General features: G+C 43.4%; 1 protein-coding gene across 1 annotated transcript; it reads left to right on the forward strand.

The window, feature by feature from the left end:
- Positions 1-5248: 5248 nt before the first annotated feature.
- LOC100216588 (uncharacterized) lies at positions 5249-8057 on the forward strand. Its single transcript, NM_001143003.1, is given in 2 exon segments — positions 5249-5857; positions 7301-8057. Coding segments are annotated over 2 exon segments (1185 nt in total). The 5' UTR covers positions 5249-5278; the 3' UTR covers positions 7907-8057.
- The last annotated feature ends 5321 nt before the right edge of the window (positions 8058-13378 follow it).

A 13378-nucleotide genomic window follows, 5' to 3' on the forward strand; every position in this document is an offset into this window, starting at 1 on the left:
GCACATGTTTAGGGGGAGATGTGTTACAACTTGACCCTTTGAGACTAACCATGTGTTTGAGTTTGATGATTTAGTCTCAAAGGAGGATTGAAAGGGAAAAGGTGGACTTGGACCATGAAAGACTTCCACTGCACTCCGATGAGAGGGTAACTTATTCCAAGTTCATCTCATGCAATCTTATTGCCTTTGTATTCTTATTGAAGATCTTGGTGAGGCAATGGGGTTAGAAGGCCAAGATTGATCCCGTTTTGGTGCTTGATGCCAAAGGGGGAGAAAATAAAGGCCAAAGTGATAAATGGATCAGCTACCACTTGAGAGATTTTGAAAATAGTAGAATAGAGTTTTTGTTTTGTCAAAAGCTTTTGTCTCTTATGGTCTCTATTGCCAAAAGTTGGCTTCTTGTGGGGAGAAGTGTTGATTATGGGAAATAGGGGGAGTTTTTAAAATCTTTTCTCAAATCCCGTTTGGAATGACTCTCTTTGTGCTTCAACATGTGTGTTTGACTTAGAGATAGAGATTTGAGTTTGATTTGCAAAAACAAACCAAGTGGTGGCAAAGGATGATCCATATATGCCAAAATTGAATCAAAACCAATTTGAGTTTTTATTTGAAGTGATTTTGCACTTGTTCTAGTTGCTTTATGTTGTGTTGGCATAAATCACCAAAAAGGGGGAGATTGAAAGGGAAATGTGCCCTTGGGCCATTTCTAAGTATTTTGGTGATTGAGTGCAAACACAAGTGCTTAAATGTGAAGATGTGTCCATGGTTGAACAAAGTGCAAATCACAAGTAAAGGTATGTTTCTAAGCCTTAGTACATTGGTTTTGTGTACTAATATCTTGTCTAAGTGTTAGAAACAGAAAGAAGAAGAGAAGAGAAGACTTGGCTGTGTACAGCCAAGGGGCTGTTTCGGTCTGGGGCACCAGACTGTCCGGTGGTGCACCGGACAGTGTCCGGTGCGCCAGGCTGCCTCGGCCGAAGAGGCCGCTCTCGGGTTTTTCTCCGGCGACTTCGGCTAAAATTCACCGGACTGTCCGGTGTGCACCGGACTGTCCGGTGAGCCAACGGTCGGCCGGGCCAACGGTCGGCCGCGCGATCGGCGCGCGACACGTGGCCGAGCCAACGGTCGGAAGGAAGCACCGGACTGTCCGGTGTGCACCGGACTGTCCGGTGCGCCAGATCTGCAACGGTCGGCAACGGTCGGCTGCGCCTGTTAAGGAAAGGAATCGGGCACCGGACACTGTCCGGTGTGCACCGGACTGTCCGGTGCGCCCGACGACAGAAGGCAAAGATGGCCTTCCAGATTTGTTCTCAACGGCTCCTAGCTGCCTTGGGGCTATAAAAGGGACCCCTAGGCGCATGGAGGAGTATACCAAGCATTCCTACAACCTTTCTAAGCACCAAGACATTGATCTAGCGCATTCGATTCATTGTGATAGCATATAGAGCTCTTGTGGAGTTGTGTACTCTTTGAGTTGTGTTGCGAGCTCTTATTGCTGCTTGTGTGCGTGTTGCTCTGATCTTTTGAAGTCTTGTGTGCGTTGCTCATTCCCTCCCTTGCTCCGTGATTCTCTGTGAACATCTTTTGTAAGGGCGAGAGGCTCCAAGTTGTGGAGATTCCTCGCAAACGGGATTGAGAAAAGAAAAGCAAGAACACCGTGGTATTCAAGTTGATCATTGGATCACTTGAGAGGAGTTGAGTGCAACTCTCGTCCGTTGGGACGCCACAACGTGGAGTAGGCAAGTTTTGTACTTGGCCGAACCACGGGATAACCACTGTGTCATCTCTGTGATTGATTTCTTGTGGTTATTGTGTTTTGACTCATCTCTAGCCACTTGGCCATAATTGTGCTAACACTTAACAAGTTTTTGTGGCTTAAGTTTTGAAGTTTTACAGGATCACCTATTCACCCCCCCCCCCCTCTAGGTGCTCTCAATAAGTCTGGACAGTACTGTCTCCAGGTCTCGGACCGTCCGGCCTTGTAGGCGGACGGTCCGCCTGTGTTAACTGCTCTTGGTCAGAGGTCCGGGTGCTTCAAGTTGCCAGGTCGCGGACGGTCCGGCCATGGTGGGCGGATTGTCCGGACCTAACTTTTCTGACAGCTCTGACAGATTTCAAACGGGGAATATAGTCGTTATGTGTACGGCGGACCGTCCGCGTGTGCGCAGAACATGTGCTTTTTGCTCATAACGGTTGGAATTTAGTGGGGGACTATAAATAGAAGGGTAGCTCGTGTGTGAGACCTCTCTTGGCCATTCCTTGCATACATTGTGCTCAATTGTGATCCTCTAACTCACTCTCTCACACTCTTTGCTTGAGATTGCATTCTAGTGAGAGATTGAGTGTTCCTAGTGCATTTGCATCCATTGGTGATTCTTGAGGCACTAGGTGGTACACCGAGCAAGCGTCATTGGCTTATTACTCTTGGAGGTTGCCGCCTCCTAGACGGCTCGGGTGATTGTCTCTGTCGAGCTCTCCAAGAAGATTGTGGAGAAGCCGTAGTGTTGATTATGAGGGGTTCGCGCCTACCTCGCCGGAGCGGCAAAGGTGACATTAGTGGAATCGAGATATTGAGTGATTTCTTGTCCACTTGGCTCAAAGACCAAGCCGTGTCTTGATAGAGGAGCAAGTGAGAGCTTGAAGTCCACCTCAACATGGGTTAGGGGTGATCGACAAATCACCGATACCACGAGATAAAATTCGGTGTCCTTACTTTCTTGCATTACTTATTGTCGTGCAAGTGATTAGTGTTTTGCATATTGTTCTTAAAGTATTCAATCACCTTAGTTGATTCTCATAGATTGTTTACTTGTTATCACTAGAGAATTTATACCTTTTGTTATATTGATTAAATTTCCCTAGTGTTTTCGATTTTAGTCAAAACCGTCTATTCACCCCCCTCCCTCTAGCCGGTGTCCTAAATCCTACAATATGGTCAACACCTCAAAGTAAGACATTAGAAGACGTATTGAAGACCTACTAAGACAAGCAAAAGTTAAAGACACAAGATAGAACCCATTCAAACAAGAAGACCACAAAGTAAAAAAAGAGAAATGTCGGACAGAGCATCATACCTTTCTATGGAGTATCGGACCATACGACCAAACTAACCCTAGCTGGCAACACAACAGGAGTGTCAGACAGAGCATCTGATCATATGGTCTTGTATGGAATGATGAAGCCTAAGAGAGTATGAATTAGATAATATTTTTTTCTAATATATGACCTATATTTTCTCCTAGTGGAAACCTATGCAAGAACCAAGCTATCTTATATGCAACTACAATTTTGACTAAGTGTTGCTATATCTACCATAAATAATTATACAAATTAGCTTCCAAACCTATATACACTAGCCTATAAATGAGCTAGGAAGATAAAGCACATAACCAAGGTAGCATAATATAAATGCGGAAGTTTAAATACGATAGAGATACAAACTCCCATTAGCGTGCTAGTGTTTTTTATCGAGGCATCAAAAAGCACGTAAGCTTCTCCATAATCCTTATTAGAGCCCCACACAAGAGAATGCCCATGGAAGGTCCAAGCTCCTAGTTAAGTATATGGATAGCCCAAGCCTTCTCCATGCACAAGTGGCACTCTATTTTTGGCCTCTCCTAGATGCTCCCACTGTTGAGTTTTTGGCTGAAACACTATGGGTCTCGTTCCTTCCAGTATATGATGGTGGTCACATAAAAAACGCAGTTGGTATAATCTTGTAGGACTTACATGGCCCAATAAGTACAATTACAATGGTGTAAGCAAGACCAAGGTTTTTAGGGTGTCTAACCTCACTTTTGATCACTAGGTAGAACCTGGAGCAAGTAATAATGATAGCAGTCTAACTAATCTAAACACTTCGTACAACACTTATGTTAATCATCAAGTGATCTTTGAGCATTTGGGTGTTTAGAGCTATAGGAATAGTCTCCACTTTTTCTCAGTCCGACACACCTAAAATGGTTAGTTAGGGGTAGTACATATAGCCCAAGTCCAAAATTAGCCATGGAAAGTCCAAAACAGTTTTTTCACCATTCTCCAACTTCCACCATCATTTATAAAAGAAAACTTATATTGATTTTATTTAAAGGTTTAGCTCAGAAACCTCCTTTTTCTTTGGATTTAGCAATAATTTTCCTCTTTACTAAAGATATTTTCTTTATCTCACCCCGACCGTAAGAATCTTTTCTGACCTTGTCTATTTTCTCAATAAGAGATATGGGGAGCAGGTAGATAGATATAGCATAAGTGGGTATACTACTAATATGAGAGTTTACCAAGATAATCCCCCTAGAGAATTACCTTAACACCCATCAAGTCTCTTGAGAATTTTATAGGCCATTTGCCAATGTCACAATTAAAATCATCACCATAATCAATTGCTTTGATCATACCATGATTAGCAATAATCACCTCACTCATGATTTTGAGCCTAGATATGGATTCATAAAGATATAACAAGAATTTCAGTTTGGTAGCTTGCTCGTTGTTGCCTTAGATAAACAAAATTATATCATCAGCGCATTGTAAGCTTGCCACCCCAAGCAAAGAATCCCCTTGTCTAACACCTTTTATAGTAGAAAATAAGGACTCCGAGTATTGTTGATTTTGACACTTAGAGTCCTAAAGCTGACAATTTTTTAATCCACCTTCACATTGAGGATCAACACCTCTCTGCTCAATACAAATGAAAAGAAAGTGTCAATTAATTTTATCACATGTCTTTTCAAAGTCCAATCAACACTAGACCATACTGTATTTATCTTCTACTCTCTATCATGCATGATCTCATGAGGGCCATGACCCCGTCCATGGTAGTTATGTTTTTTTAATAAAATCAGATTGACACTCGCTAATTATCTTGCCCATAAACTTTTCTAGTCTTAGCATGCGAACTTTAGTAAAGATTTTTAACACTACATTCAATAAATAATTTGGTCTATATTAGTGGATCTTGTTAGCATATTTGACTTTAGGAAGAAGAGTGATCACCACGTAATTGAATATGTCAATCTCTAGCTTGTTTGGATAAAGATCATTAGTACAAATTATATCTTGATTAGTACAAATTATATCTTGATAGAACTCGATGGAAGATATATACTCCGGTCCAGCGAGTAAAAGAGAAGAAAATCCGGTCTGTACCGTACCAGACGGCCCAGAAGGCCAGAAAGGGAAAGACGGCCCATCTAGTACTGCTAGACAAGGCGACAAGCTGCGACGCCGGCGGCTAGAACTCCGGGACCGGGACTCATTCGGTGCCGCGCGTCTACTGCTGATGGAGGCTATGGATTTCACCGTCGCCAGCGCCGACACGGGGTGCCAGGAACCTCCGAATACGCTGGTGGACTGGGCGCTGGAGATCCTCTCCACAGCCGATCCGGACGAGAAGGCCCGCCTCGGGGACCTCGCCGCGTCGCGGTGGCTGCGCGGCGACATCCCGCTTCCCTACGACCCGTCCCGCCCCGCGCGCCCGCCGCCCGACCGCCCCGCCCGGAGCGCCGAGGTGCGGCTGCTCCCGCCGTCGCGGATGCCGAAGCTGGGCAAGGGCGGCAGCGCGCAGAGCCGTTTGGCCATGCTCCACTCGCTGGCGCACACCGAGAGCTGGGCTGTCGACCTTTCCTGGGACATCGTCGCCCGGTTCGGCGCGGCCATGCGGATGCCCCGCGACTTCTTCGACGACTTCGCGCGCGTCGCGCAAGACGAGGGGAGGCACTACACGGTGCTCTCAGCGCGGCTGAGGGAGCTCGGGTCGCATTACGGCGCCCTCCCGGCGCACGACGGGCTATGGGACTCGGCGATGCGCACCTCGCATAGCCTTCTCGCGCGCCTCGCCGTCGAGCACTGTGTCCACGAGGTGAGGATCAATGCCTTTGCAATATTATGTTTATTTAATTCGGGAACTATTGGTTCCAACACATTAATCTGCATTGCTTTGCCAAATCATATTAGTCCTGATAAGAAGAGTGAGGTCGATGTTCAGTATAAGTGTCTTTTCCAATTTTGTTTTTGATGAAACATGAGGAGAATCCTCTGCTGACGATTTCATTATATATAAGAAAATCCTAAAAAGGAAAAGAAAAGACATACAAAAGAGAAAGGAAAAACACAAAGAAGAAAAGTAAGAAGAGTAATGTAGCCAACTTCTAAGAATGTACTGTCAGACAATCAACTTCGAAGAGAAAGGTATTCTTAGAAGTCTTTACCATAAGAACAATCAACTCCAATTCGTCGTTGAAAGATTTATTCCACCTGTTCGCTGTCAAAACTGACACTATTTCGCTGTGTCCAGATTGTCCATGTTTCCACCATGAAGATCTCCTTAAAAACTGGCCACCGTGACTTTATAAGTAAACTGATAAAAAAGTGATATTCGAAGGTTGAAGAACAGGCAGGAAAACTTACTGGACTACCACATTTTTATGTCCATTCAAACGTTTCCTAAAGTAGCAAGAGCCATTGCTTGCTGCCATGGTTTTGATGCAAGAGAATGAGCTACCCCTGCCACAGTCCATCGGATCTCTTAATGATTGGCCATCAACTCAGCATTGTATAAAAAGTTTCAAGATCAAAGGTTTGGGGTGGCTGCTGGCCACAGAGCTATGGAACTCGTGAGATTTAATGATGAGGTTTTAATAGCATAAACACAAGTTTATTTGTATTGTCAGACAATTAATTACGCAAGAGGATGCAATTTGATAATTGCTATGGTGATTGGACATAGGGCATGATATGAAAACAGATGTCCTTCAGGGGAATAAGTAATCCTTTAATGCAGTTTCTTCTCTAAACTTACAACTACATCTTTCCAGATCTTTAACTGTTTTTCCTGCACTTAGAAATGTTTTTTAAGCTCATATTGCTCATCAGATGATGCGTGAGGCTCACTGTGATCGATTAAGTGGTCTGCAGATTTGTAATGCTGCAGTTATCTGGGTTACATGAAGGATATCATTTAGCTGCAGTGCCCATGAGATGATGAATCTTTTTAACCACACGTACTCCCTCCATTCCAAAATAGTTATCCCTATGGTATTTGTGGTGGTCAAAGTTTCTCAAGTTTGACTAGATTTGTAGGATATATGAGCAACATTTGTATCTTCAAATAAGTTTATTATAAAAATAGATTCAAAGATCTATCTAATGATACTAATTATGTAATATAAATATAACTATTTTTTGTATATATTTGGTCGAAGTTAAAAATGGCTGACTCCTCGAAAAGTGAGAATGCCAACTATTTTTTGATGGGCAATTTTCAGACAAATAAACAACTAATAAATGTTCATTTGGAATTCAGGCTAGGGGATTAGATGTCCTTCCAACAACCATATCAAGATTCCGAGCAGGTGGGGATGAGCAAACAGCAAGACTACTAGAAGATATTATTTATCCTGAAGAGGTGACACATTGCTCAGCTGGTGTTAGATGGTTCAGATACCTGTGCCTTAGGTCCCACGGTAATCACCCAACCTCATGTTCAGTTCCTGGACTGGAACCCCGTTCCTCTGGGCTGCCGGGGGATGGCACTGCTGATGGTAAGACAGCTAGGGAGGCTGAAGGTGAACCTACACCCAAACTGGCGAAAGACGTCAGGGGTGACGACAAGATGGTCCAGCAGGTGGAAGATGAACTGCCATCCAGGATTGCACAGGATGCTAATGGTCGATCTAAGGTGACCGAACACGTCGAGGACGGATTAGCAAAGTGCAAACTTGATGACAGTATTGAGAAATACGAAGAGTTGGTCATTAGGACTTTCCACAGGGTGGTAAGAGAGTATTTTCGGGGACCCCTGAAGCCGCCCTTCAACACGGAGGCGAGGAAAGCTGCCGGCTTTGAGCCTGCCTGGTATGAACCCCTGGCAGTGAAGGAGGCATGCATAGAGGGGGAGACAATTGAGTGATGAATTTGCACTGTTGTTGTAGTGTCTGTGCTATGTAGCAGGCTAGAAGGCATATTTGAAAATTTGCTGCGACTAGCGTTCCAGTACCATTATTTGTTTAGCAGATGGTGCGGCGCTGAGCCTTTTTTCTAATCATGTTTGTTTGCTTGCCATGGAGACGCATGAACCTATCTGTGTGAAAGCCTTTGTTCAGCTTGACGTGGGCTTGGAGTGTGAAGGTGGAGCCTGAGACCACCAAATACGATGCCAATTGAGGCTGGATTTACAATTACAAAACTCAAATTGGTTCACCCAGGCCTAGGCCCATCCAAAATCTGGTTGTGCAGGGCCATTTGCCTGAAGTCTGGGTTTGTTAATTAGTTTGGTTGTCTGCACGCGTGCTGCTTAACTTTGATCTTGTATAATCCGAATACTGCCCGTGTGCCAAATGCGGCAATGACAATATGCCATCGTATATATAATCCTATCTATTGAAGTGTAAAAATAGATTGACTACTGTTGATGTCTTTTTAGACCAAACTCTAATGATCCCTGGGTCGCTCTTGTACGGAGTTTGAGACCTTGGGGATGATCCCTAGGTTTCGCCTACGGAGGGTCGAGATCTTGGAGATCGAGATAGTAAATAAGATGTAAGACAAATAACATTATCTCAGATGGGGTCTTGAAAGAAAAACCTAGAAACAAGGGGATGGTTACTTGATGTACCTAAGATGATTATCCTGAAGGTGGGACACCACTTTTATGATGGCTACCACCTATTTGGGACCAAACATCAACGAACCCTAGGGTCTTCTCGTGATAATCAATACCTTGGGTTCGGCTCTTCGAGGTGGATGACGCAGCGGTCCGCGCCGGGTTGTTAGGTCGCCTGGCGGTGCTCGATGTGACGGTGCGGACTGTCCGTGTCTTTGGGCTGGACGATCCGCGACCCTGCTGCAGGAGCAGGTCTTCTCTGCGCGCTGTCCAGACGGACCACACTCTGTTGGACGGTCTACGATGGCGTAGGGTCATCCTCTCCTCATAGGACCTAGATCTCGCCCCTAGGGGAGAGACCTTATGGTGCTCTAGGTCAGTAGGTCACCCGGGGTATCACCAGACGACGTAGAGTCGTCTAGGAATTAAGAGATCAAGTTGAGTAAGAGATATTGAGTAAAGTAGACGAAGTAGAACTTGCCCCTCAAGAGTAGGGATGGCAATGGATGTGATTTATCCGCGTGCCCGCGGATAAAAAACCCGTTTGGGCATGGTTTTGGGTACGAGCCTGTACCCGTGGATACAGATACGGATAGCATTTGATATTCGTGGATATTTTTAAAACGGGTACGAAAAATCAGTATCCATACCCGAATACCCGAATATCCGTTAAAGTAACTAGACATGTGGGGTCACTAGAGTTTGGAACCACTTCACGGACCACAGCCAGCCCAAGTCCTGTTGTGGCCCGCCCATCTCCTGACCGTCTAGCCTCCCCAAATCCCCAATCTAGCAAGGCAAGGCAGCAACCCGTCTAGGTCTAGCCACAAGCCCACAACCCCAGTCCCCACCCCCACCCTCCTCGAGGCCTCGACGGTCAGCCGCCACCCGGCCAGGCGACCACCACGACCACGGTCCGGCGCTTGACGGTCCCCACTCCTCGTGCATGCCAGCGACCTAACGTATGCGGACTGCGGACGGTCGGTCCCCACTCCCGTTGTAGCTCAGATCCACGCGCCACTGCCGGCTTCACTGTTCGCACATGCCACCGGAGACCGACCGTCCTCGTGCAGCTCTATTCTCTGCCAGCCACTCGCGACCGCGACCTTCCTTACTCTCCACGCCGAGCACTACGCAGGGGGATCGTTCTTCTCCACGCGACCACGTCGAGCACTGCACAGGACATCGCCAGCTCGCCCAGCAGGTCCAGTTTCTTTGTAGATTCTTGTAGGCTTATCATATTCAAATTTGCTGGACAAATAAGTTATCATATTTAAATTTGCTGGATTTAAATATGTTGTATGTGTAGTGGGCAAACGAATATATCCGCGGATATCCGTTACCCGCGGGTAACGGATGTGGATACTGTTTTTATTCGTAGCGGGTAATGGGTACGGGTTCGGATATCGAATATGAGTTGCGGATATGGATGTCCAGAGACACTATCCGCGGATAGTTTATCCGTTGCCATCCCTACTCAAGAGAGGTAAGATCCTTGGGTCGTCTTGGGGTCGGTAGGCCACCCTAGGATAGATCTAGATGACGTAGAATCGAATAGCGGTGGAGGTGGATATGCGGAAAGTTACAACTTAAACTATGTTACATCAATAAAGTAGATATGTTCGATTGGAATGTGTTTGGGGGTTCTCAATTGGCCATACCCATTCATATGTATAGGGGGAAGGTCTGGACTTATTTCTAGGCGATAGCCAATAAATCCCACATGATTAGATGGATAACCACACATGAGATAAGGATAATCGTCCGAGTCAATCTGATCGCAGGGGCGCGGACGGTCCAGGCCGCCACTTTTGGTGTTCAACACCTACTTCCTCTTAAGTCCTAACATTCTCTTTAGTTCTAACAACATAATCTTTTGGGTTGAACCAGTAGTGTGTCCACTCTAACATGGTATGCTAGAGGTCTCTTTCTCTCTGACTGCACGTGAGTGAGAGTGTTGAAGTGTATAACTGGATTGGGTTGAACCGATTAATAAGTCCACTCTAACACAATCTACCACCACCATTGACCCCTAAGACGATGATTCTTAGAATGACAGCAGGCTATTATACTCTAGAAGCCCCTTCGCCAAACTGACCCTCGTCGTCGCTCCCTGCCAAATGTGTTCTGGTTCTTCCTCCACTCTCTTCCCTTGCTCTCTGCTTCCCCTTGCAAGTTAAAGGCTCAACCTAATGGACTTATCAAAACAAAGTATAGAGCACTTATTTATATGTAAAGATCCATACTTAGTGAGTATAATGTGAGTAATGTAAGTTCGTTACTCCAAGCTGACAACAATCATCAAAGCCCAAAATGCACCACTCACATTATATTCGCTAGGCATGGATCTTGTCATATCAATAAGTGCCATGTTCTTTCTTTCGACAAGTTCATTTGATTGAGGAGTGTACTTAACCAAAAGCTCATGCTTAATTTCCATGTCATCATAAAGTGCATCCATTTTTGAGTTTCTAAACTCACCTTTTACTTTCTTAACCTTCAATTTAAACTCATTTTCACATCTCTTGATGAATAACTTAAATATGTTGAAGACTTTTTTGTTGTCATTAAGGTAGAATACCCATGTATATCTTGAGAAATCATCCACAACGACGAACCCATATTTTTTACTAATACTTGTATAAGTAGTAGGACCAAATAGATCCGTATGCAATATTTCTAATGGTCTATTGATACTCATCACACTCTTGTTTGGATGGGTATTTCCAACTATTTTCCTGGCTTGACAATAGAGACATAATCTTTCTCAAATTTAGCATCCTTTAATCATTTGACTAGATCATGTTGATCAGTCTATTCAATCGCTTCATTCTAACATGTGTCAATTTTCTATGCCATAACTAACCCAAACTTAGTTTGGAGAATAAGCATGTTGATAGTTGTGCTTCTCATATCAAAATCTACAAGATATAAATTCTCATATCAAAGTCCTTTGAATATGAGATTTAATCCATTCACACTTACTATTTCCACATCATCGAATTTGAAAACATATTTGAAGCCTAAATCACTTAATTGAGCCATTAAGAGTAAGTCAAAGTTTAGGTACTCAACCAACAATACATTGAAGATGCTCTATATTAATTTTGCCAAGTCTCTTGCTCTTACCCTTGCCATTATCACCAAAAGTTATAATTTTGATCTCATCTTTGCCACTTGAATTAATTGAATTGGACATTTTATGATCTTTGGTCATGTGTTGAGTGCATTCAGTGTCAAGAACCCAATGCCTTCATCTAGCTTTATAATTTACCTACAAGAATAATTATTCCCTTTTAGGTACCCATCTTTTGGGTCCTCCAATGTTAGGGGTGTTTGGTTTCTAGGGACTAATTTTTAGTCCCTCCATTTTATTCTATTTTAGTCGCTGACTTGCTAAATACGAAAACAAAAATAGAGTTTTAGTTTTCGTATTTGTCAATTTAGGGATTAAAGTGGAATAAAATGGAGGGACTAAAAATTAGTCCCTAGAAACCAAACACCCCCTTAGTCACAATACTCTTTGGAACCCAAATTACCTTATTCTTTGAGCTAACTATTGGTGAACCAATAAATTTGTATTTCATTAGCGCTAGTGAGTAAATAACAAGAGCCAAATTTTTTTATGATGTAGTTTTGTTCTTGTTTTTACATTGTTGCTCTAGATGTACTAGTTACTTACATGTTGAGCAAAAACATCCATTTCCCTTCACAAAACTAGTCCTATGAGTGACAAAGGTTGTCTTGCCATTCTTGGGGGCGTAGCCTAATCTCTCGTTGTTGAGACAAAAATGTTGGCTACCCAAGCACTTTAGCAATCGACCTCTCCACCATAATATTTTCCAAGACATGAGTCATCTCATTTACTTCCTTTTTAAGTGTTGCATTCTCAATTTTAAGTGGGATAATTTTAGTGTCATTACTCATAGGTGATGAAAATTTTGTGGAAGTAACAATGATAGGTGCAATAATAGTATCATCAATGAAGTTGCATGAAATATATATGCTTATCTTTTCCATAGGCCCCTTCCTTTGAGCAAGAATATAAGTATGAGCTTCTTTTAGCTCTTCGTGAGTATGAATGAGATCCTCTCAATTGCCAAATACTTCTTTTGAGGGATTCTCATCATTCTAGATATACCTTAGTGCCCTTAGCTATGAAGCATGATGGTGAATCGAAGAGTGAGCGCTTGTGGTTGATGTTGATGCTTGCTAAAGCTTTCATATTCATGCTCTTCTTATCATCACATTCATCTCCACTTGCAGTTTATGACGCATCATAATCCCATTCCACAAAATAAGCATGCCCTCTCTTCTTCTTGAAACTCATCTTCTTACCATATTTGTCTTTCTTGATTTTTTCTTTATTCTAGGAACATTTGGCGATAATATGCACTTTGCTTCCACACTTGTAACATCTTATTTATTCTTTTATGTTTTATGAAGGATTTCTCTTTCTTATGTCTTCTTGTCAAATCTTCTTTGTGAACTTTCTAAAATGATACACAAAGAGAGACATCTCTTCATCTTCATCATTAGAGTTTGAACGTTCTTCCTCTCTTGGTTCTTCTTTTTTCTTGTTCCCCCCCTTGGATGAGGTAGTGGCTTTGAATACCACACTCTTATCATCATCATCTTCAACATATTCCACATCTCTTTCCATATGGTATGTGTCTTATTTAACAATATCCCATAGTACTTTAGTTGGGGTCACTCCCTTGATACTGTCTCTCACAATGATAGTGACCAATGTATCAAATCTTGAGGCTAAGCATCTTA

This window comes from Zea mays, chromosome 1 (assembly GCF_902167145.1).
Source record: "Zea mays cultivar B73 chromosome 1, Zm-B73-REFERENCE-NAM-5.0, whole genome shotgun sequence".
In the NCBI taxonomy this organism is placed as follows: domain Eukaryota; kingdom Viridiplantae; phylum Streptophyta; class Magnoliopsida; order Poales; family Poaceae; genus Zea; species Zea mays.